We start from the raw sequence: 25,975 nt of genomic DNA, 5'->3' as shown, positions 1-25,975 counted from the left end.
ATACATGATAGTCGCCACCCAAGCAACTATGGCCTTGGGTTGGAAAGAGCATAGGAAGTGGGAAGTTTAAAAAATGGTTCAAATATCTAGAGGTTTTTGCGCTACAGGATTACATCCTTGAAGAGGATCACATCAGGCCGAATCAAGAAGAACTGGGACCTGAAATGTGGAAGATTGGTTGATAAAAGTCAAAGGAAAAGGAAAATATAAAAAATTGAACCAAATTCTCTACACGATCGATGAATTAAAATAATATTTGAACAAAGGAAAGTACTGTTCCCTGAGAGTGGGAGGAGAGGGGGGAGAAATATCGAAAGACACAGATGGGAGATAAATGTGAAATCAGCAAAACAACAACGTTCTGTATGTATTTTGAAATGGTGACTGATTTGGATATTGTTGTACCTGTATTTACAATAAAACATCTATATATATAAAAAGGTAATGTCCTGGGGGCTGTGAAGTAAGCAACAAAACTAAATGCCCCAGAACCTCGAAACTCAGCAACAGAACCCAGCGGCCTTGCCGCTAGGTTCCTGGAACAAAACCCAACATCTGGAAACTAACAAGGACCCAAAAAAGCCAAAAAAACAGGAAAAAATCAATCTGCGCATGCGTCAAACATGAACTGGCGCATGCCCAGCAAACCCCCACCACCACCACATTGCCACACTTCCCTACAGCAACCCATAAAGAACAACTCTGAAAACAGGTCTACCGCAGACAGAAAACAATCAGTCCCACTTAACACCTCCCAACAAAGGATTACTTACCCCAGGCAGGAATCAGCCAGACTTCGAACATACAAAGCACCAAACAATCAGTACCACCTAACACCTCCCAACAAAGGATTACCCCAGGCAGGAATCAGCCAGACTTCGAACATACAAAGCACCAAACAATCAGTGCCACCTAACACTGCCCAACAAAGGATTCCACCAGGTAGGAATCAACCACGGTTTGGAGCTACAAGACACGAAACAATCAGGGCCAGCTAACACCTCCAAACACATGAATTCCCCAGGCACAGAGCAGATAGGCTTTCAGATTACAACGCTATTAAATGCTAATCAAAATGACTAATAACACCATTCATACCAGCCGCATCAACACTATTCATTGCAATCCAGGTCACCAAACAAGGACTTCCATAACAACAAAACAGCCAGGTGAATTTCAGGAAGCAAGGCTATTCACTGATATTCCACCTCACCAACAAATCATTTCCATGAGCCACAGCAATGCGTGGCTGGGCAAAGCTAGTTAATTAATAAAAGAGAACTGTTGAACACCACCTTGGATCGGCAAGGAAGGAAGGAAGGAAGGAAGGAAGGAAGGAAGGAAGGAAGGAAGGAAGGAAGGAAGGAAGGGACAGACTACCTGTCTGCCATGCTGTTTCTAGTTTCTCTGGTGATGTCAGGAGCAGCTGGCCACGGCTGGCTCACAGTAGGGTCAGAAGCTGAAGTTTCCTGAGGCAAGACTGTCTCCAGCAGGGAGGGTGCTGTCAGCATGTCCACTTCATTGGGAGCCATGTCTAAGGAGTGGTGGCTGTGCTCGGAACTGTGCCGGTTTCGGGGGGACAGCAAGTGCAAGGCTGATGCTGCCGAGGCCATGCTGTCTGTGTGATGGTTGGGGTCCAGGACTTCCACGGGGAGCCCTGAAGGGGCAGCGGCAAAGCTGCGTTGCAGAGTCTCTGAGGCAATCTCGGGGATGTCCTGAGACATGGCCGTGGAGGCTGAGGAAATGACATCTGGGGAGCGTTCGCGGGTAGGAGAAGACTGAGGGACCACCAGAGGCTCCACTTCTTGTCGCTCCAGTGCATGTGAGGCATTTTCTGGGGAAATCTTCAACAGAGAAGCACAAGATTTTGCAACAATACTTCTGGACACATAAGAATTAGACACCCAACTTCCTTGCTTGCCTTCTTTGCTAAACCCTTCCACACCACTGTATGTAAGGCAGTTCCCAAGTTACGAACAAGATAGGTTCTGTTCTTAAGTAGAATTTGCATGTAAGTTGGAAAAGGTACATTTTAAAAATGTAACTCCAGCCAAATATATATATATACACTAGCTTGGGGACCCAGCGGTGCCCGGGTCATTTGAGAAAAGCATTGTTTGCCTGTGTTCAAAGTTTATTTATTTATTTATTTACAACATTTCTACCCCGCCCTTCTCACCCGAGGGGACTCAGGGCGGCTTACAACAACTGGCAAAATTCAATGCTAAACAGATCAATAAAACAACAACACATTTAAAACCATTAACAACTATTCATAAAATACAACACATAAAATACATAAAATACATTAGTCAGCTAAAACATATAGTTACTTAAAACCACTTTTCCAAGGAACCATTGGTGTAGATCCAGTGTCAGCTGGGTTCAGTTGGTGCAGGAAACTACAACTCCCATATGCAAGTTCCTTCATACACAGCCCATCCCCCTCCCAACACTGCCCGGATGTAAAGTAAGTCATGGGGGCTTTATTTCTGTGGATACAGGTGAACTATAACTTTCTTTTTCCCAAACTTTGCAATATGTTGTATTGGTTATGGGGGCTCAGTGTGCCAAGTGTGGTCCTGGTGCATCATCAGTAGGGTTAGAAGTACTCATTCATTGCAGGTGAACTATAAATCCCAATACCTACTACTCCCAAATGTTTAGGGCAATTCCCCTCCAAAACCCACCAGTATTCAAATCTGGGCATATCAGGTATGCATGGCCAGTTTGGCCCAGACCTATCATTGTTTGGGTTCATAGTGTTCTGGGTGTAGGTGAACTACAACTCCTCTAATTTCCCAGTAGGAGTCACAGTGGTGTGACTTGATGTAGGGTGAACTACAACTTCCACCATGTGCAGTCAATCCTGAAAGTCCTCCAGTAAGTTTAGTTGCTGCTCTGTTCTGCTGTGTTTGTTATGCAGACAGATTTGAAAGGGAAGGGCAGCGGGGCCATGCAAATTCCACACCAATGGAGAAGCCTGGAATGCCTGCCTGTGGTGGAAGAAAAAGCAAAATCTAGGATGAAATGGTCCCCAAATGAAAGCATTCCTTGGGTGGTTGGTCGTAGTGTTTGGGAAGGACATTGGCAGGGTTTGGGCTACATGTTCATGGAGCTCGCTGTAACCGCAATGTCAGTGGACGGGAGTGACTTGCTGGATTCTGAGCCCTGGGAACTGGAGCCTGTTTGTGGAGAACGGAAGCTGCCTGTGTGAGCGGACACCTGTGTCACATACACACATAAGGATTTTCGCTTTTATTATGGATTTAGATTAGATTAGATTTAGATTAGCTTTGGATAGCATAGGGAAGGGTTAACACCCCTATGTTGTTCATTTTGCTGTCTGTGCCCTTATTCAGGAGATTTCACCTCACTTTCTGTCCCTGTGATGACTGGATTTTCAAAGATTTGACTTGTTGTAAAAAAAAGGATTGACGATAAAGCTTCCGCCAAGACACCTTTTTCCCATAATAAGTCTTTTATCATTATAATTATTATTTTATTTTTATATCCCGCCATCATCTCCCCGAAGGGACTCGGGACGGCTCACATGGGGACCCAGCCCAGCATAAACAAAGATTACAAGCTAAAACACAAGTAAAAACCTAATACAATCTAATTAAAATAATTAAAAACAGCAGAGTAAAAACATCATAAAAATCATCAACCAACATCAACAACCAGTAAACCAGGACATGGTGGGCATGATCAGATTCTAGAGGGCAGGGCAAAGACTTGTGCAAAAGACAGAGTATAGGTCCGGGGCTGGGGGTAAAGTGCTGAGAAAACCTAATCAATAAATTAGGGCTGAGCAGACTGATCAGAGACTAAAACCATTATTCAATGGCACACTGGAACATCCAGGTTTTCAAGTCCTTGCGGAAGGTGGACAGAGTGGGGGAATGAATTTCCCTTCCTAGCGGTAGATTTCTCTCACTTCCTATTCCCTCATCCCTCTTTGTAACTTGGGGACTGACTGTATCCTGTATTTACTTTAATATGTAATAGCCTTTAGAATCAGATGGTTACAAAGTGGCATACAATTAAAACTCAATACAAAAACACAAGATTTTAAAGATTTATACAGCTTAAGCAGATGGGAAGGTTTCAAAGTCTTTATTCTGTTTTTCTGATCTGGATCTCAAGAGCAGTGCATACATCTTCAGAACAAGAAGGGGAGATTAACCCAAGTTGATCCTCTGACCTTCGCAGATAGGCTAAACATTATTTTTAACCAATAGGTGAGGAAACCAGCAGCTACTAAAGCACAGAAGTAAATATGCAATGAGGGACAGTAAAGGTACAGCAACCCGGGTCACTTTTGTAGTTTGATGTTGCTGTGTGCTAAGAGACAGGTTAGATGATCTATGTGATCTTTATTTTTTTTAAAGGCAGTGACCAACTGCTTTAAAAGTGCTCCTTTAGGGAGGTGGCAACAGCAGGTGGGTAGGATTAGTGGGCTGGAAATCAGTGGGTAAAATTGAGACTAGCACATTCAGCTGCAAAGTGTAGAAGCAGATGTTTCCCAGAGTTGCAGCAAGGACAGTAGAAAAAACAAGAGAGAAAGAAGCCACCTTACCGAGATGGGGGCCTTTGGGGTCAGCCTGTCAGAAAGACCAGGGAGAAGAACCGAATGACTTCGTGGGCTTGTTTGTAGATTCCCACTACTGCTGCTCAATCCAAGGCTGGCATCCAACTGCATCTTTGGACTTGAAGATACTTCTTCAGATGGCCTGCAGTAGGAACAAAGCCAGAAAACTTACAGAGATCAGGCTTGCATTCAAAGGAATCCAAACACAAGAGGTGCTTTCTCTTAATCTTACAATTGAAATAAGACACACAAGGAGGAGGGCATTCAGTCTTTCAGATACTGCCAGTTCTTCTCTTTCTACAGGACCACATTGATGGCAGTTGGGAGGGAAGGAGAGCCTTTCATCTTTTCTGATGGAGCTGAACCTGCCCCTAAAGTCCATCTACACTGCCAAATGATGCAGTTTGAACTACATTACATAGTTAGTGTAAAGTCATATAATAAAATATTGAACTGGATTGTATGATTCTACATTGCCATATAATCCAGTTAAATCTGCATTGTAATGCTAGTGTATAATAATAAAATAATAAACCTTTATTTATTACCCGTCCTATCTCCCTGGGGGGACTTAGGAAGATTTCCAACAAAAGATGGCAAACATTCAATGACATAATAAACAACAGAAACAAACCAAACTAAATCAAAACAGTAAACAGACACATCAATGCAAACTTATAGTAACTGACAAAAAAGGTAAGTAATTAAATAGACGTGGCAGATCTAAATCAATCACTGCATAATCTAGTAACTACGATACTTGGTCTTAACCACGAACAAGTCTTAGTCTGTTTGCTCACAAATTCCTTATGTGATAAATAATGTCTAATTGTTTCAGTGTTCTTCTGTATCAGAGATGGGCAACTAACAACTGTATCAGGCCAGTTCTGCAGACTGTCGGTTGCAACTTCTATGACGCTTAACTATTGGCTCTACTCAGTAGGGATGATGGGAATTATAGTTTAACAACAAGTCGCTCTCATATTATCATGTTCTCTTTCTTGCATTACAGCTAGGTTATAAGTAACAAGATTCCTCCACTTTAAAGTCCATTCCTCCTTCGTTCTAGGAAAAGTTTGGAGAATGAGGCCGGATAGAAAGGCTACTACTCTCTGGGACCAGGGCAGCATATTTGACAATGTAATACTTGGCTAAGAGAAACAATCTGCATTAAACAGAATCCTACAGAATTAGTTCATTTTGAGTGGGGCTTCTGAATGAATATTCATCCCCTGGGTAACAGAAAACAATAAGAGACCAGAAAGAAGTCTTCACCTGGGACTCACCTAGGAACTGGAGGATCACTGACTGAAGAACTGCTCATGGAAGTGACAGCTGTGAGGGAACTAATGCTGCTTCCAGGCGACATTGTGATCTGGTGCAAGGAATGCATTAGGGTTAGCTGTCATTTTATTGAGGTAAACATACTTTTATCCACCATAAAAACTACCATTACCCTTTATGATGGCATTACATACATGATTGCAACCACTATTAGAATAATTAAAGACTTGTGTGCTTCCCAAAATAATCTTCAGTGTTCATAATCTACATTCTTATTTCTATTTCCACTTGGGAATTGTGCAGTCCTGCAAAGATCAGTGCGCTTCAATGGCCAGAGCTCCTCACCATTGAGCTCAATGGGGAGTCAACCTTTCTCTCCCAAATTCTTTTATCTATGAACTCAAGAGAGAATTTTAAGAAAACCAGCATTGTGATTACGATATAATTTTTTTTGGAACCATTCTCCTGGGTTTTTTTTCAGTTTCAAAAATGTGCTTGTGTTTCTTAGGTTTCTGCATGTTGCTCTTCTGCTGTTGAATTTACCTTGTAGCTCCTGAAATTTAAGATTTAACTGTTTCATTATATGGTTGTTAATATTTATTTTGTGAGGTGCCAAAAGAAATTTGGGCAGCATAAATAAAAATAATAAATCTAAAATTATGATACCAGTCCTGTTTAGATACATTCATAGCCATCTGTTCTAGAAAATCACAAGTCTAACCACACCAGTACAATCTTGGAAAAAATTATGTTATGACCTTGAGGTTTTATGTTTAGACAAACAATAACAAATGTTTATTCAGAATATTTTTTTCTGGGTAAATGCTATTCAAATTTCCATTCAAGCTCTGCTTTACTGTAAGCACATATATTTTTTTCTGTATTTGCACTTGGAAACTACTAGAGAAGCTGGATCAATATCCTTCTCCAAAATATCTGAAATCACTATTTTTCTCAGACCAACTGCCAAGTCCCTTAAAGCCTTTACCGAATCAAGTACAAACCCTTGAAGTTGGAATTCTGTCTGCACACTGATTAGGTAAAGACAATGTTAAAATCCCCTGATAAGCAAAGAAAATATGCAAACGGTCACGGTCCCTCCTAATGAAAGCAGCAAGAAAAGTATGCAGGAAGACACAATTTCCCCTCTGATCCTGCCAGACCAAGACAGATACCTGCTGCAGAGATGTACTGGGAGTCATGAATGCATCTGGAGTCATGAGCTTTGGTTTGGTATCGCTGGACGGGGAGAGGAAGTCCACAGGCACAGATAACTCAGAAATGCGATGTAAATCCGGCTGTGAGCCATGCACGGATCCTCTCTCTGACCCCAGGCCTTCTGCACCCAGGTCAGTGAGGTGGTCTGGGAATGCTTCAAAACACACCATACAGGTCAAGAGCAATTCAAACCAAGGGCAAGGAGAGAAATCGGAGTTATTTACAATCACACTGTTCTGCTAGCATGTAACTAAAATCATATTAAATACACCCCCTGGCTGCTACTGGATACTCAGTAGCTGAAGTCAGGGTTAAGTAAATGGCATATTGAATGTAGGAAGATGTCTTATGCTAGGTCACCCCTTGCTCAATCCAGTAATGATGCAGTGGCAACCTAAGGTCTCGGGCGGAATAAAGCCTTTCCCACCACTGCTGCATGATTAGAGCAGACAAAAAAAAAATCAACATCAGACCTCTTGGCTAGCTCAACTGACAAAACACATTAGGAGTTGTGGACTTCCAACCCTAAATCCAAATCTCCTAGAAGAACTAGATCCAAATATTGTTGCACAACAAATATTAGATATAGAAGCTCAGAAAGCTGGCTCATTGAAATGGCTGAGTCATTTTAAACATACTTTTCAAACAGCTCAATATCTATAGACAGAAATGTCTAAACACCTCAGGAGGGTATTTACCAGAATTAGTTTTGAACAGCTGGATGCAATTTTCAAACATGTAAGGTTTAATCAAGTTCCATATAATGAACAATTTTGTATCTGTGGAGTGGCAGAGGTGGAAGATATCACACTTGTACTGTTTAGTTGTAACTTGCATAAGAAAGAGAGAAACCAATCCCTCAGGTCATACATTATACAAAAGACACACTAGGATCATTATATTAAAACTACATTTCATTGGCTGACCAGAATGTTAAAATAACATACAAAATGGTCCTTTTAATATTTAAAGCAACTCAGCTGAGAACAGCATATCTGGAGTCAATTGGTGTAAATTGGAGGGGTGATGTAGATATTTGATCTGGTTCAGGATCTTGACCCCCTGTTGTTAACAGCTTTTTAAAACTTTGATTGTAATGTGGGTTGTATGTGCTAAATGTGTTTGTCAAATGTTTTGATATGGCCGATAAGCTAATCAATAAAACGTACACTGCTACATGATCATCTCAATTGGCAATGCTGGAGATCATTTGGCAACAAAATCCTGAAGAACAAAAGCCACAAGGCCTGTGTTCTAGAAGCCATCAAAGGCAGTACTAACTATACCCCCAATGTTGAGAACATTTGTCATTATACTCTACTAAGCAAGACAGCAAGGGAAATATGGGGGAGTCATAAGATTTCCCTCTGATCCTGAAGCTAACACTGCCAACAAAAAAGATAAATTAACATAAAGAACAAGTTCTCTAGATTTCAGTGACTGACACTTTTAAAATGAAAACTTCAAAGTACAACTCTTCATATGTCCCTTCAAGAGGAAAGCCATAGTGAATCCCATGAGGCCTACACACACTTCTGGCTAAGTTGGTATTGCAGCCTTGCTCAACCTGCTCAACTTCACATGCTTTTATATATAGTCCCATCAATGCTAGCCAATGAAGCCACTGGCCATGCATCATATGAATTATAGCCCGTGACATCTGGAGGGCACCAAGCAGGAGGAGGTTGATGTGGAGAAATGCAGTATTGGGGACTCTCACAAGTTATCTATCCAGAAGGAAGATTTGAAAAGCAGAATGCTCTTACATGATATCACAACATACAATCTTCCCTTAGGCTAAAGCACTTCTTCAATTTCTGAACATGTCTTCCCCAGTATATGGTTAGAAACATGAACTCTCAAACTCAAAGCTTGTAGTCAAGCAAACAAAAATGGATACAAAATTGACCAGCTTTCCAGTTGCAGAATTTCTTGTAAGTATAAGTTCAGACAACAAGTTCAGGCTCACGTACAAGGGTCTACCCAGAAATCAGTGACTGAAAGAAAAATACTCACCAAAATCTTCGTGGGAGCCATGGGAAGGCATTGGAGCAGCTGTGTCTGGACTGTGAAGAGGCTGGAACCTGATCTGTACATCCTGAAGGGCTCTGTCAAAAATCAGGCATATATTTTCAGTTTACAAACTTCTCCTGAATCTGCTAAAGTTCCCATCAATATTTTGCTAAATTTGTGATGCTGTTTCATGCCAGGACAAATATTTCTAGGACATCTGCTTCACAGAATATTTATAGTACACAGCACTGCCTCATAAGGCAGTGTGGAAAGGAAAGCTTACATCTAGCCCACTGACCACAGTCAGAGGTTCTAGATCTCAAATGAATTTTATTATAAAATAACTTTTGTGTATTCAAGAGCTTTTGCACATAATTTAATGATAGTGTTGGAATGAAAGTATGAGGCCCTTATTAAGGATGCTGGAAGAATATAATGAGGTTGTAGGTTTAAAAATTAATAAACTAAAATGAAGAATCTGACAAGAGAAAACTAAATTGATGGAGATACCTGGTTTTCAAATCCAGAAAATTAGATATCTCCATAATATTTTATGCATAATATTGTCAAATACAAACTCAACTGTGTTCCAAGATAATTATCTAAAGAGTTGAAACGGAACAGATAAGGATTGATAGAAATGGAACAAGCTCAAATTTTCTGTTTGGAAGAATATCAGTAATAAAGGTTTCAGAGAGAAAGGGAGACAAATAAATTAAAAATACTAATCTAACTGAAAATGTGAAGAATTTGCTTTTATTTTTCCTGAACTAGATATGACTCCAGAGTATTTCCATGGATGTATTCATTTGACATCCTATGCAATTCAGTGGTTTGCATTTGGAAATAATATCCCAAAACTTATGGTATACATTCCACACATACAAAGCCAGACCTGTTCTATTTTAGGGGAAGCCATCTTTACATCCTATACTGAAGGGAACGCAGAGGAAAAATCAGAGAAGCTGAAAGGCAGATGTCCTTTCTGCTGGCTGTCAAAAACCAAAGAAGATGCACAGACAGGGTCTCCTTGCCTGAAGTCAACGAAGAAATCAGAAACTGGTATCAAAACACTCACTTAGTATGGACACAGAAGAGTTTGATAAGCACTCCTGCAGCTGATTCCACTGCTCCTGTACCCTGCGTGCCTTCTGGAAAAGATAAGTAGAAATGTAATTCGATTCCTCACTTAGCTTGCTGTCAGCAGCAGAGCATGAACCAGCCAAGACTGCAGATGATAACAGGACCTCGACTTTCCAAACAATTATAATGCCTTAAAATCAAATGGGATCTTTTACATACAACCACAGTAAGTGCAATCAGGGTAATATTTAAAGGAATTCAACTTTTTTTTTGCTAAATTTCCCACAAGTGCTTTAGTAATAAAACCTAGTTGTTCTCCCATGACAGGTATGACAGAGCTGCACATTCTGCAAAACATGTCCAAAATATTTGTCCTACAAGCCTATTTACCTTATCAAACAATGGAAGGCAAACCACTGCAGTATTTGGAAAGAGACTATGAGTTAAATCCAACATTAATGTAGTTCTGCTTAGAGCAGAAACATCAAGATCTATGGCAGGTGTAGCAAAATGGATATCACAACGCATCAAGAATGTTAAGAGCTCTGAACAGAGAATGTGTTGAGTGTATTTTGCAATGGCTAAGGCCAAGAAATAATATATGTATGTATTATTTGAAGTGCAAAATTTCCTACATGGTTTAATGGATCTTGACCAAACTTAGTACATGGATAATTTAAAATATTGGCAGGTTTTAAATGGGAAAAAAACCTATGCCTTTTGTTTGTTGCCTTATTTTTAACATGACCCAAACTGGCAGCTGATGACACTCACGCTGCAGTGCTCAAAGAAAGAGTGATCAATGGAAGAAGGTTAAAGCATCAGCAGGGAGTCCCTCTCAGAGAGCCTCTCTTGCCATGGAAACTTTTCTAATGGAGGACTTCTCAGAGGGCCAGGCAAAGATGGAAGTGAGTGGGAAGTGGCCCCTCTGACCTGGCTTCCGTGTCTTGGGCAGGGCCATGGGAGAGGCAAAGCGACGCCTCTGAGTGGAAGAAAAAAGGTATACTCAGATAAGGCCAGGTATTTACACTAATAATAGAATATGAACAACAACATGCTAAAAGTAGTGGTCCATCAAGCTCAGTATGGCTGATACCGACTGGCAGCAACTCTATAAAGCAGAAGGATTTTATGCCAGAAACTAAGTCGGCGTCCTTCTATATAAAAAGTATGTGCAGTATTAAAAAATAAAGAACAACACTCTGAAAACGGGGGAAATCCAGATATGAAACAATCAGGACCAGCTAACACCTCCCAACAAAGGATTCCCTCAGGCAGGAATCAGCCAGGCTTGAAAACTGCAAGGCCCATCAATGCTAATCAAGGTGGCCTATTGTAACATTCACATTTGCCTCAAACAGACAAGAGTTCTTTCTCCCACCCTGGACATTCCACAGATATATAAACAACACTTGCCTAGTTTCCAACAGACCTCACAACCTCTGAGGATGCCTGCCATAGATGTGGGTGAAATGTCTGGAGAGAATGCTTCTGGAACATGGACATACAGCACGGAAAACTCACAGCAACTCTATGTGCTCTACCCTCCTTTACATTCTTGTCCTTCCCCAACTTCGAAATGGGAGCTTCCCTGCCCCTCACCTGAACTCAGGCCATCGCTCTCCTCTTCTGCTGGCAGGACTTCTGTGTGTCTCAGCCGGCAGCGACTGACCACCTGGATACCAAAGCTTAAGACTGGATGAGTCAACAGGAACTCTGAGATGGAGCTGAAAAATGCTTTGCCCTCCTCTTGGTTCTGGACAAGTTCCATCACATACAAGACCTAGGAGGAAGGCATCATGAAGGCATCTTGTGGAAATATAAGCTGCAAATAGTACACAAACACACACACACACACCTCCAGCTTTACACACACACACAACTGCCCCTAAACCAGCAGTTCAGATATCCAACAGATCTAGATCAATTCTGGATGGCTATCTATTCCTATTTTCAAAAAGAGGACTTTTGAAAAGTTTATACTATGAGCAAATGTTGCCTCTTAAAATATAAAATGTAAAAATAATGAAAGTATTTACATTAATCAAGAAGCTGTTACCAGACTCAGGCATTCTCCAAGTAAGTGAACAGATGTTAATGCTTACCTTTCGCTGCACATCACTCAAAATCAAATACTCAGCAGAAAGATCCAGGCAAGCCTTCAGGCTAGGTAGGACACTCATAGAGCTGAATATATCTGGCGAAAATCTGAAATTGACACAACATGCACACATTATTTCTGGGCTGTTGTTTGCAATCGCTTTCCATTGAAGCAACTGTGCCAACTGTCAAAATTTCCACATATGTGCCTTTTTCAGAATTTTGATAAATGTCTAAAAGAGATGAAAATTGCCTCCTATTGCTTCTCTTAAAATCCAAGCTTTCATTCCAAGACTGAATAGAGCCTGAAAACATTCAAGTAATTCTAGAATTTCCTGCTTCTGTCTCAACATTTATTATGAAATGTATATTCCTATACAGCTGAAAATAAATCATTTAACTAATCATTGAAACAGCATTTCTTTAACATTCAAACTGCTTCCAAATCAACAACCAGCAGTGTCACATTTGAAACACACCTTGGATATCACTATATCAACAAGGAGGAGATAAAATACGTGCTCTTCTTTACTGGTTTTATACATTTGTGGCCAAGCTGTGGTTTGAACTGAAGATTTCCTTTAGCTTTAGCAATTACACTATATTAGCTCTTATATAAAGTAGGGCTAAAAAAGCTAGGGAAAGATTCTACACATCCAGGAGCATATTTTTAGATGTACTAAAGCCACTCAGAGTAGCTTCACATTTTAAAAGGAGCAGCTAAGTTGGGCAATATCAACAGAACTTGCACAGATAGAAATTCATTCTGATCAATGCTAATACTGAGCATAAAAGGGGGAAAGGTCACTGGAGAAAGAGATAGCAACAAAGGCCTTGCCTACTGAAGCCCACCCCCAAAGTAATGGCACCTATAATACATAGCTTGATGATCATGACAATACTCACCGGACAGTCTGCAAACAAGTCCATGACACGGTACACCACATTTTCAGCTCTCGGTTCTGGTCTGCTCCTGTGACGAGAAACCTCCAAAATGGAACTCTGTAGAAATGAATGGGTGCATGGGAAAATATGAGGGAGATTGCAAAGGGCAATTGTGTTAATTTCAACTCTGCCTTTTTCTCAGAATTCTAACATAAATTTTGTGACAAATATTTCAAGGCCACCAGATCCCATCTGATATTGAAATCTAAGCAAGATGAAAAATATAGTACTTAGATGGGCGATTACGAAAGAATACCAGGTTCAGTAAGCTATATTTTAGAGGAAGGAACTAGCAAAACCAATTGGGCAATGGGTTCAAATTACAGGAAAGGAGATTCCACCTGAACATTAGGTAGATGTTCCTGTCCACAATAGCTGTTCAACAGTGGAACTCTATGCCTTGGAGTATGGTGGAAGCGCCTTCTTTGGAGCCTTTTAAGCAGACGCTGTATTGCCATCTTTCAGGGGTTCTTTAATTAAGCTTTTCCTTCAATGGCAGAAAAGGGTTGACTGGCAGGTCTCTTACAACTCTACGATTCTATGATTACAGGTTTCAGCCCGCTGAAAAGACTAATCTTCAGGGAATATAACCTGCCACATAGAAGTTCCCCATCTCTGTTGCAAAATCAGCAATGTTAATCCAGAACTGAAGCTAAATGCAGAGCAGGAGACTGGAAATACAGAAAGATATCATCCAATGTTGACTGTAAATAGAAAGGGTCTTCTCTGGCAAGCATCCACTTGAAGGCCAAACAGAGCAACTGTGGATATTTAAGGCTACAGAGTGGGCATCACCACTGCAAAACCCACATTTCAACATTCTGTTCTTTCGCTACAAACAATGACACAAACACTCCACCACCAGGACAAAATGCAAGATGCATGCAGCTACTTTCCCAAGCAGGCCAGTTTCAATAGTTGCTGAAAATGGGGGAAAAAGCCAGGATCACTTCTTACTCTGGGTCCTGTTTTTTATGGTTGTCACAGAACAGCAAGCAAGACAGGGGCTTGCCATCATGGGGTTTCCATTCATGGAGACACCTAAGCAAGGAACAAAAAGACAATTTGACAAGACTGCTCCTCCTTAGCTGCAGTGCTGAAAGCCTCCTGCAATAATAATAATAATAATAATAATAATAATAATAATAATAATAATAATAATAATAATAATCTTTATTTGTATTCTGTCTTTCTCCCACAAAGGCACCCCAAGCGACTTACAACATATTAAAAACTATACGAATCCAAAAATCAATATATGTACCACATAAAACCATCTATAAAATAAAACATAAACAGCATTTAAAACCAAATAAATTATTGTAGAGTTTCCCTGTAACCCAAGGAAAATCAGGGCCATACCAACCAGGTGCCCATTCTCTGCTTCTGAAATTACCTTGGCTCATCCTGTCCTTCGATGTAAATCTGCCAGAACTTAACAAAGCCATCATGGCTTGCTGTGGCTAAGACAGTGCCATCAGGGGAAAGGGCTCCTTCACTGAGGCGCTGAACAGAAACGATAAAAAATAGTTTTTTTTTTAAACCTTTAACCTAGAAATGCAACTTCACTGGAGGCAATAGAGAATACAATGAAAGAATTGATATTCGATGCAAAGCTTAAACATACTGGTTTAATTATACAATTTCTCTCACAGATTAGTAGTCTGGCTTTACTTTAGTAGTGATACTAATTGCTAATGCATCTCAAAGGATATCCAAATGTTAAAACTGAAAATAAAACCAGAAACTGAGGGGAGGTGAGATGGGGGTGGGGAATGCATCAGCCCTTTTCCTATTCCAGATTCATTTTGGTGTCATCTGATACATCGCTGCCATCAATAACCCTGATTTTGATGTCCATAATTGAAGTACATTTGCACCAATAAAGTGGGTAACTTCATTCTGTACCAATAACTTTGAGTATCGCCATGCTTGTACAGTAGAGTCTTACTTATCCAACGTAAACGGGCCGGCAGAACGTTGGATAAGCGAATATGTTGGATAACAAGAAGAGATTAAGAAGCCTATTAAACACCAAATTATGATTTTACAAATTAAGCACCAAAACATCACATTAAACAAGAAATTTGACAGAAAAAGTAGTTCAATATGCAGTAATACTATGTAGTAATTACTGTATTTACGAATTTAGCACCAAAATATCACGATATATTGAAAACATTGACTACAAAAATGCGTTGGATAAGTGAATGTTGGATAAGTGAGACTCTACTGTATTTACAGGGTGCTACTATCTGACTTTCCATTTTTCAAAAGCTGTATTTTATGCCCAGTACAATTAATAGAGTTAAGCCAAGATATAAACCTGTACTATCCAGCCCTATGAGGAGACACAGGAAAGTCCAGCTTGCTATCCATATGATTATCAGAACAATAAAAAACATTGGTGCAAATTACTTTGCAGCACGTGCAAGATGAAAATGACAGAAACTATATTTCCCTCTGCTAGTCTAGTCATGGAGATTTGTGTCTTATGGTACCTGCTCTTGGGAATATTAAAGTTCAAAGTCAAAGCAAAAGTCTTGTGTCTGCACATAATAATAAAGGAATTCTGTCTTCATAGAGATTCGCTGTGAATGAACTTATATTGCATACTACTACACACAGACTGTCTTTTCCTGCTTTGATGTGGAATGATAAACAAACAAGCTTTGGATGACATCCAAACACAAATGAACAGTAATTCAGCCTAGAAAGAAAGGGAGACATAAAACTTGCTCGTTTGGGAACCCTTGTTCAGAATTCCAGTTCAAAGTTCAAAACCATCCACCCTCTTTCCTTGGCTTATTCTTCTGCATACACAAATACAGAACAAGCAGGCTACGTATACCAGCAGATAGTTAATCTATACTGCAGTTTAATGGGCCAGGATTTCTGGCTTATTATATATTGTTAATTCTCAAGTAAGACACCAGTTCACACAACCTCTTGCTACTGCCTTCAGCAGCCAAATGAATAGAACATCGGATGTCATGTGTTTAAAGAATTAAAGTACACATATGCCAATACTGAATATCAGCCCTTATACCAGAAAAGCAGCACAACTCTTACCGTGCTGTGACCTTTCACCACAATGAAGCCTTCTTTGATGTTAGTCACCTCCACTGGCCAGGAGTTATGGTTGGCTCGGATTATATCAAGATCCCAGACTTCTGCCTACAGAATGGAGAGCAATATAGACACATAGCACATGCTACAGTTCTATCGGGTGTTCCATCCCAGTTATTGCCTTGCATTGCAATAATTGCAAACAGAGCACTGGGTTTGTTTGAAGTCGTATTATCCTTACTTTTTTCTGCTATACATATGTGGTCATAAACAAAATAGCAAATTATAGAGATGCATTTCCTAAGCAAATAGTCCTTTTCCTGGCCCTAAAGCACCCTGGAGGCCTCCTCCCCATTTCCTCCTGTATACCTTAGGTAAGAAACAGCATTTTGAGTTATAAAAATGTGATTTTTTTAAAATTAAAAATGTAAGAATGAGGGAATTCAGAACCTTCTAGTTCTGCCAGGTCCTGATGAAACACAGATGAGCAAAGAACAAACTAACTTAATATAATCTCACAATTGTCTTTACAAAGCACATATGCAGTCTATGTATAAGTGTCAACGAATGATCGAGACTCACTCCTCGGACCACATAAGTTTAACCTGCAATATTAATATTAATAATTACAATTTTTTTAATTTATACCCCACCACCATCTGACTTGGGCTGTCTTACAAAACACTCAAAGGTACAAACACACAAAATACAAAAATTGCAGAAACAATAACAGAAAACAATAACAGCCAACATAAATATCTAACTTCACAAAACTCCCTGGTTAAAATCAGTTAAAAAAACAGCAATAGCTGCAGGTATTAGCTGCAACAATAATCAATATCAGTCATGTAAAGTGCTGGGTGAATCTATGGGTCCTCATGTATACTCCTTAAAGGAATCTAAATATGACTGAAGCCATGTTGAAAAAAATCCACTGAGATCTAACCAGTTTTGAGCCGGCTCTAACAGTAACCTTGCCTTTAATTAAAGCATACTGGGCCCTGACTTAGTCTTTGTGTTACACAGAACTGTTCTTCTTGGTATCCCAATATCCTCTCGAGATTTGGGGAGATTAGAGCCACTTACCCGATCCTCATGCAAGAGAGCCAGAGTTTGACTGCCTTCTTCACAGCCGTCCTCATTCTCATCAGGGATGAAAGGACACCATATGATCCTCCTGAAGCTATTCAGAGGAGTCCCATCGGGTCGTTTGATGTTCACTAAAATTTCTTCTCTGAGCAATATGTTTAGGAAGAGCTACAGAATTCTTTTTTATATATAAAACCTCCAATAAATGTAACTTTCAGATATTTTGGAATTTTATTAAAACACTTCCCATCACTTAATCCAGACAAGAGCAAACTGGATCAAGTTTTCCAAACAGTCACAGCAAGTAGCATTGTGACCCTATAATTCTGTCAAATCTTCATATACCATAAGACCTTGAGGAATACTCCTTCTAATGATAATCTAGCTTTAAATGCTACTAACATTCTCATGCCCTCCCAAACCCATCAGAAGCAGCCCACTTGCTATTCCTCACTTCCAATACTTTCCTGCTCCCAACTCACTGAACATAAAACAAATTCAAAATATCTAGATTTCCACTAGCTTGACCCATTATTTTTTAAAGATCCAAAATTTACAACCACTCATGGATTGCAACTGGTGTCTCCTTTCTACTGCTGTCTCCTTTCTACCAGTCTTACAGGCTCCACCTCTCCTTGTCCATGCACTGGATTTGGTGCATCTACAGTACTTCGGTTTATTCAAAACATAATTTCTTTTATATCTGAACTAAGCCAATACTGTTTAATGCTATTTTACTAAAACAGCATGGGAGCAAACATGCTGGTGAGTAAACTGGAAATAAAGCACACTTTCCCAATTCAAATGTAACAGATAAATGTGTTTTAAGCATTCCTAGACAATGCTCAAATTTGGTTATCAGCTCACTGCTTGTTCTCAGCTCAACAGGTCATGGTTTATTAAGCCAAAAATGTTAGGCCTGAACCAACTCTCTGAGAACATTGCTGCTCAACTTTTGGCTTCCCAGATATTACGGAGCGCAGCTCAACAGAGTCCCTGAACATGCTGTCCTGGGGCTCCTGGGATTTAACACTGCAAATCATCTGGAGGATCAAAGTTTGACAACCAGTGAATCAGTCTTGCTTGCTGTGTAGATGACATGTCTTAACTCTGATCTTAGCTGACAGAAATAGCTAGAACTCTAATACATCACTATGTTGCTTAATGAGTAGGGTGCTATTGCTTATAAATAGCATCAGCTGATCAGGGCAGGGACAGTACAATCAACTGCTTAAGGACAATGGCAAGATGACAACTCTCCCCATCCCATGTACAGAAGCTGACAATAAGTCAAGCGAAGGAACTGTGTCATTCCTATACCTAAGTTAAGGAGGTCTAAGACAAATTGCACTGCACATATAACTCTGACCTCCAAAGCTCCCCCAGCTACTCCCAGTCGCGAGAATCTGCTGCTGCTTGCTAACTGGACAGCTGCTTTGACTGACCCACATATCTACCAACACTAGAGCACTTTCACACAAAGTGTAATCCTAACTGGGATACTGAATTTTTCCATTTTCCATGGCCAGGCGCCAAACAAAAAGGTTGCCAGCTTCATCCAGACAGGCCAGCTGATTGGAGTTGAGGTGAGCAAAAGCCAAGTCTGCAACACCACCAGTAAAGCCCTTCAGCAAAGTCCGCTCCGCTGTGCTGACACTCAGGACTCGCACCATGGCAGAGCCATTGCTGGCACCTATTGTGGAATAGGAAAAATGCTTGTCAACACGGGGAAGGAACAGCAATGTCCTCAGCCCAACACAAGGCCATTACAAGGAAACACAATGCGAAGAAAGATGAACTAAAATCATTATGCTGCATGGTAAGCAGTGTGGGACAGCTGACTTACCTCTAATGGCATATGCCAGGTAGGCATTTGACACAGCTATTAGATTCCCATAGTAGTATTTCTGCTCCCAATCATATCTGGCCACTGGCTGGATTTTTACCTAAGTGGGGGACAAGGAACACAAAACCAAACTAAGTGTCAAAGTCACTCCAACACTGGCAAAAAAATAGTGGCAGAAAGTTTTATGGCAAGAAGTGTTTGTATGTGTGTGGGGGATGGAGGAGGAGGATGACAACATGTGGCTCTCTATAAGCTGCTGAAATGCAGCCCCACCATTCCTCACTGCTGGCTACCGCTGATGGAAATTACTGTCTAACAACATTATGGAGAATCATGTGTTCCTGATCACGGTCATCAGAGCCACAATATGTCCTTCAAGACAAGCATACAGAAAGAGAGGGGAAATGTCTAATGCTTAGTTTACCATGATATGAGTAATGTTTCAAACAGTACAATATAAACTTGGTCAAATTTACTATGCCTAATTAATATTATCAGAACTAAATCTATAGCAGAAGTTATTCTGGCAACAATGAAGAAATGTACACAAGACAAGCTGGACGTGGGGGAATAGATCACTGGATGAAGAGCCTTAAAAATCAAAAGAAGCTTGCTCCTTCAAACTATTGCGTTCATAAATTATTGACTGATAGGACCTAAAATGTAAACTGGCTGTTCAACAAATCTGGAAGGCAGTGGCTGGGGAAAGTCAGTTAGTATAATACTGAAGAGACAGATGTTTCGATTTTTACCTTGTTGCTCCCTCGAGCTTTACTGGTGATGCTGGAGTCACTGCTGGCAACTATTTCAACATCTTTAGCAGTGATAACCATTCCAGTGGAGCTATCATCTCCAGAGAGGCAGCTAAATGGGGAGAGGCAAACAAAGTCAAATAAAATAACTTTAAGTATGTAACACTTTTGCTATGTACAGTTTGCTATGTTCCAGCTACCACTGGTTTTGTTTTCATTCATGTTAAAAAACATGTTTATTTGAGCAAGTCTTCCTGATTTGGTCCAACACAACACTTGTTTCCTGGACCTCAAAAAGAATGTGCCTTGAATGGCAGGTATTTTGGGTTTTCTTTTTTACATTTTATTAATGTATATAATTATTTGCAAATAAATATACTAAGAGAACAGTTTTAAAAAATCTGGGTGGTGGTCACTAAAGTCTCAAGACTGAAAAGGCATTTGTGCTACTGTGATGGGACCATTTAGCAGAGGATTTTCCTTTAGCCCACTCGTGAAAATAATGCTAGACCAAAAAACTCAACTACTGACATCCAAACTTTGCCTAAACTGTGATAAAACAAGCAAAGACACTTTTGAGATGACATGGCATTTGCTTATAACATACATGACATATGCAAATTCTAAACATAGCCAACCACTGAATCACACTACATTTTGGAAGCTATCACGATAAGTACATTTTAGATACTGATTACACTATATAACAAAATTTGAAAGATTTTCTGTTTCTAGTTTGAAAGCGTTATTTCCTGTTTTATTATGTGGTACTTACTTTGAAAGTAGTTGTTATATTCCAGAAAGTTCATTTTTGTGGCTGGCACAAATTATGTTGAAAGGATTCCCACAGGCAAAAAGCAGCCAGGCCTGGAAACTGCAAGGCCATTCAATGCTAATCAAGGTGGCCAACTGCAACACTCACACTTGCCTCAAACAGACCCTGGACTCCCACCCTGGACACTCCACAGGTATATAAACCTCACTTGTCTAGTTTCCAAGCAGACCTCACAACCTCTGAAGATGCCTGCTATAGATGTGGGCAAAACATCGGGAGATAATGCTTCTGGAACATGGCCATACAGCCCAGAAAACTCACAGCAACCCTATTATGAATTGGTTGAGACTATCAGATATCCATTGAAAAACTATAGCAAAATGTGCTGTAGGATGTCCCACAAAAGCAATGTTTTTGCAGTCATGTTAAATAGTGTTATGGTCTGTTGCTGTTGTTCATCATTGATAGTAACTGTCTGATTCAACTTGGACTCATGGTGGAAGGTATAATGAAACATATTTTGTAAACTATTAATATAACTGTATTTTACAAACCCAACCTGGAATTACAGTATCTATAACTGCACAGATTTACCCCCATTAGGCGAACAGTCAAAATACCCTTGCTCATTTGTGGGGGCAGCAAAATAATGTAAATCTGGGGCTCTCCAGAAAAGCTACATGTGTTGAACAGGAAGTTAGGATACTGCTGGAAGTGAAATATTTGAAGAAGAGGTAACTCCGAACCAAGCTCATTGTAACAGACCCAGGTTAAACACAAACAGTGCTCTCAGCCTTGACTATCTTCCATCCAACAAGATACTTACATGACTTGCTTCTCCTGCAGTGCTCCCAGAGGAACTGTTTGAGGGATAGGCTTGGCCAAGGAAACACCATCTCCACTTGCTATGGGATCTGGTACCAACAAACCATTGAGGTCTCCATTGTATGAACTAGATGATCTTTGGTTTTCATTTACAGAACCTGAATGAAATGAAACAAAACAAGGGTTACATGGGCACCAAAGACAGTATCAACAGGTTTTTCACTGCCTTTTTGAAGTTATTTGCAAGGTTATAAAAACTGAAATGAAATCATAGTTAGCATAGGACATAAGATTATTTTTTTTGCTTTGTCTGTTTTACGTTTTGTAAGCTTGGGAAAATTATGGAACATAAACAAACAAATGTTTCTGAACACACTTCAAACTATGGCTTGTAATCCTATCTGACTAGTCTATTGTACGCCACAGGCTGTCAGTTAAGCAATCACTTCAAACCAATAACATCTAGAATTCAGCCTGTGACTTCACCTACTGAATCTATAAGTTAACACAGATGAGTTCAGAATGTATTACAATATGTCAGCAACAATATTCTTCGTAGTTCAATGTAGGTTGGATTCGGGAAAATGTTACAAGCACAAATATAAAAATAGTACAAACAAAAATAACATTATTTTTTTAAAACACAGAAAGTTTAATGTAAACAAGACTACGATGAAGCAGGTTCTATGTCCTCTATGAAACCTTAAAGTAAAAGTGGGTCTTATGTGGCAAAAAACAGAATGCAACCATACCTCACCCCCAAGGATTTGAAATTTTAACTGAAACTCATCTTTAACTCATCTGTGATTCTGGCCTGCATAAAGACTGGAAGTGGAAATAAAACAAGGCTTTAACTGGTGAGTGGGTTCCCGTTGGGGAAAGAGATACTTCAGTATTAAAAGGCCAGCATAATCTCAGAGTTGCTACAAAAGTATTTGTTTACTCAGAATGTTTCCAGAACATTTTACTCTTATTTCGTAAGTAGTATGTAAATGAAAGTCATAAAAGGAATAAAATGCATAAAAGTATAAATTATAAAAAGTTGAGCAACTAGAATAAATGTGTTGTCGAAGGCTTTCATGGTTGGAATCACCGGGTTGCGGTGAGTTTTCCCAGCTGTATGGCCATGTTCTAGAAGCATCCTCTCCTGACGTTTCACCTACATCTATGACAGGCATCCTCAGAGGTTGTGAGCTCTGTTGGAAACTAGGCAAGTGGGATTTATTTGTGGAATGTTCAGGGTGGGAGAAAGAACTCTTGGAGGCCAGCGTGAATGTGGCAATTGGCTATCTTGATTAGTATTTAATGGCCTTGCAGCTTCAAGGACTGGCTGCTTACTGTCTAGGGGAATCCTTTGTCAGGAGTTGTTAGCTGCCCCTGATTGTTTTCTGTCTTGAATTCTCCTGTTTTCTGAGTGTTGTTCTTTACTGTCCTGATTTTAGAGTTTTTTTAAATACTGGTAGCAGGATTTTGTTCATTTTCATGGTTGCCTCCTTTCTGTTGAAATTGTCCACATGCTTGTGGATTTCAATGGCTTCTCTGTGTAGTCTGACATGATGGCTGTCAGAGTGGCCCCGCATTTCTTTGTTCTCAATTAAAATGCTGCGTCCAGGTTGGTTCATCAATTGCTCTGCTATGGCTGACTTCTCTGGTTGAATTACTGGACAATTTCAACAGAAAGGAAGAAACTATGAAAATGAACAAGATATGGCTACCACTATTAAAAAAACCTTTAAAATCAGGACAGTAAATAAAGAACAACACTTAAAAAAAAGGATAATTCCAGACAGAAAATAATTAGGGCCAGCTACACCACCTAAAGAAGGATTCCCCCAGAAAGTAAGCAGACAGTCCTTGAAGCTGCAAGGCCATTAAATGCCAATCAAGGTGGCCAATTGAAACATTCACACTTGCCTCCAACAGACAAGAGTTCTTTCTCCCACGCTGGACATTATTTCACAGATATATAAACCCCGCTTGGCTAGTTTCCAACAAAGCTCAAAACCTCTGATGATGCCTCTCGCTTCCGCCAGCATCACAAGTGCGGTTGGTGGGGACGAGAGAGAGGGCCTTTAATTTGATGTTTTAATTCTGTGTTGTGTTTTTTCGCCTATTGTGTATATTTTATTATTGGTTCTTGTTGTTGTCCTTTGATGTTTCATATTTTATCATCACTTGTATTTTGATTTTGTAAGCCGCCCCAAGTCCCCTTTGGGGGAGATGGAGGTGGGATATAAATAAACTTATTATTATTACTAGCTGTGCCCTGCCACGCGTTGCTGTGGCCAATTGGGATTGCACTGAATAGCCTTGCTGTTTCAAAGTCTGGCCGCTTTGTATATAGGGGCCTCCTTCCTTGGGCTGGTTGAATGGGATGGAATGGCCTGATGGCTTCAAAATATGAGGGTTTTCCATGTAGGGGAAATCTTGGTTGGGCAGGTTGAACAGGACTGAATAGCCTTGCTGGAGCCTGAAGTAGCAGGGGTGGAAGGAGGTAAGGCAGGCTAGGCCTCTCCGGGTGTCTTTGGACTCCAACTCCCAGCATGCCTGATGGAGTCGGGGCCTTTCCTTTTCCTTCTCAGTCGGCAGTTGAGGGAGGGGGGGTTGGGGTTGTTCTGTCCGTGCGTGAGCTGGCCTTTGGCACAGATGGAGCGTTCCAGTTTTTGGGATTTTTTAGGCCCCATGGAGGTTGGGGATGTCTAGTTTGTTTGTAAGAACGTAGAGACGTGGCTGAGGGGTTGTGTTGTCAATTTTCTAGGTTGGGGAGTCTTTAGTTTTGTTGTTTTGCCCGGTGGAGTGATGCCATTCTCCTTTTATATATATAGATCAGGGGTCTTCAAACTTTTAAAGCAGAGGGCCGGTCCACGGTCCCTCAGAGTGTTGTGGTGCCGGACTATAGTTTGAAAAAAAAATACAAACAAATTCCTACGCACACTGCACATCTTCTTTGTAATGCAAAAACAAAAAATGATGAAAGAACAATACAATATTCAAAAATAAGAACAACTTTAACCAACATAAACCTACCAGGATGCCAATGGGAAGTGTGGGCCTGCTTCTTGCTGATGAGATAGTCAAGTTAATTAGGATTGTTGTTATTTTTGTGTGCCTTCAAGTCATTTCAGACTTAGTCTAAAACTGAGGGCAGGGGCCAGATAAATGACCTTGGAGGGCCGCATCCGGCCCCTAGTTTGGGGACCCCTGATATAGATTATTATTAAAATAACATTCAAAGCATCCCCGACAGATGGCCATCCAGCCTCTGCTTAAAAGCCTCCAAAGGAGCCTCCACCAGAGAATTCCACTGCTGAACAGCCCTCACAGTGAGGAAGTTCTTGATGTTCAGGTGGAATCTCTTTTCTTGTAGTTTGAAGCCATTGTTCCGCATCCTAGTCTCTAGGCAGCAGAAAACAAGCTTGCTCCCTCCTCCCTATGACTTCCCCTCACATATTTATACAGTAGAGTCTCACTTATCCAACACTCGCTTATCCAATGTTCTGGATTATCCAACACATTTTTGTAGTCAACGTTTACAATATATCATGATATTTTGGTGCTGAATTTGTAAATATAGTAATTACAACATAACATTACTGCGTATTGAACTACTTTTTCTGTAAAATTTGTTGTATAACATGATGTTTTGGTGCTTAATTTGTAAAAATCATAATCTAATTTGATGTTTAATAGGCTTTTCCCCAATCCCTCCTTATTATCCAACATATTCGCTTATCCAACATTCTGCCGGCCAGGTTATGTTGGATAAATGAGACTATACTGTACATGGCTGTCATGTCTCCTCTCAGCCTTCCCTCCAATGGGCAGCCCAGGAACACGACTCCTCCAGTCCAGGCCTGACTGGACTCCCTCCACAGACGTGCTTGGGTCTCCCTCTCCTTCCCGGGCTCCAGCCTCCAGGCAAGGCCGCGAGGCCCGGACCCCCCGCCCGCCGCATTCCCGCCCTCTTTCCCGGCCCGGGCTTCACCTGCGGGCCGGTCCAGCTTGAGGATGTCTCGCAGGTGCTGCGTCGCATCCTCGATGTCGATGCTGGCCGAGGCCATGGAGCCCCTCGCCAGGCCGCCTGGAACACACCGCTCTCGCCGACCCAGATAGGCCAAACCCCGACGCGCAGCCCGCTTCCGCTTCCGGTCACTGCTTCCCGCTCCTTCCCCCCCGCAAACAGCAGCACGGCTACTGAGTTCCGCTTCAAAGCAGATGCTTAACACAGGAATCATCATCATCCCGGCTCTATCTACAGTAGAGTCTCACTTATCCAACATAAACGGGCCGGCGGAACGTTGGATAAGCAAACATGTTGGATAATAAGGAGAGATTAAGAAAAAGCCTATTAAACATCAAAATAGGTTATGATTTTACAAATT

The 25,975-nt window shown here is 40.7% G+C and overlaps 1 protein-coding gene across 1 annotated transcript in view; it reads right to left on the bottom strand.

Annotated features, from left to right (window-relative positions):
- edc4 (enhancer of mRNA decapping 4) overlaps nt 1-25,739 on the bottom strand; it is a 47,094-nt gene extending 21,355 nt beyond the window's left edge. The window contains exons 1-18 of the mRNA XM_062961517.1: nt 25,579-25,739; nt 21,595-21,751; nt 19,994-20,105; nt 19,242-19,341; nt 18,899-19,088; nt 17,393-17,540; nt 16,310-16,414; nt 14,634-14,743; nt 14,195-14,278; nt 13,199-13,294; nt 12,298-12,400; nt 11,795-11,975; nt 10,188-10,260; nt 9,113-9,204; nt 7,054-7,250; nt 5,881-5,969; nt 4,583-4,736; nt 1,381-1,844 (exon numbers count right to left, since the gene is read on the bottom strand). Of these exons, the coding sequence (XP_062817587.1) occupies nt 1,381-1,844; nt 4,583-4,736; nt 5,881-5,969; nt 7,054-7,250; nt 9,113-9,204; nt 10,188-10,260; nt 11,795-11,975; nt 12,298-12,400; nt 13,199-13,294; nt 14,195-14,278; nt 14,634-14,743; nt 16,310-16,414; nt 17,393-17,540; nt 18,899-19,088; nt 19,242-19,341; nt 19,994-20,105; nt 21,595-21,751; nt 25,579-25,654 (2,531 nt within the window). The 5' untranslated portion in view covers nt 25,655-25,739. The remainder of the gene's footprint in view (nt 1-1,380; nt 1,845-4,582; nt 4,737-5,880; nt 5,970-7,053; nt 7,251-9,112; nt 9,205-10,187; nt 10,261-11,794; nt 11,976-12,297; nt 12,401-13,198; nt 13,295-14,194; nt 14,279-14,633; nt 14,744-16,309; nt 16,415-17,392; nt 17,541-18,898; nt 19,089-19,241; nt 19,342-19,993; nt 20,106-21,594; nt 21,752-25,578) is intronic.
- Between the last annotated feature and the right edge of the window lie 236 nt (nt 25,740-25,975).

Source organism: Anolis carolinensis, unplaced genomic scaffold (genome assembly GCF_035594765.1).
Source record: "Anolis carolinensis isolate JA03-04 unplaced genomic scaffold, rAnoCar3.1.pri scaffold_9, whole genome shotgun sequence".
Classification (NCBI taxonomy): domain Eukaryota; kingdom Metazoa; phylum Chordata; class Lepidosauria; order Squamata; family Dactyloidae; genus Anolis; species Anolis carolinensis.
Note: the sequence above shows the minus strand (reverse complement) of the source record. Positions and strands in the feature narration are given on the sequence as shown.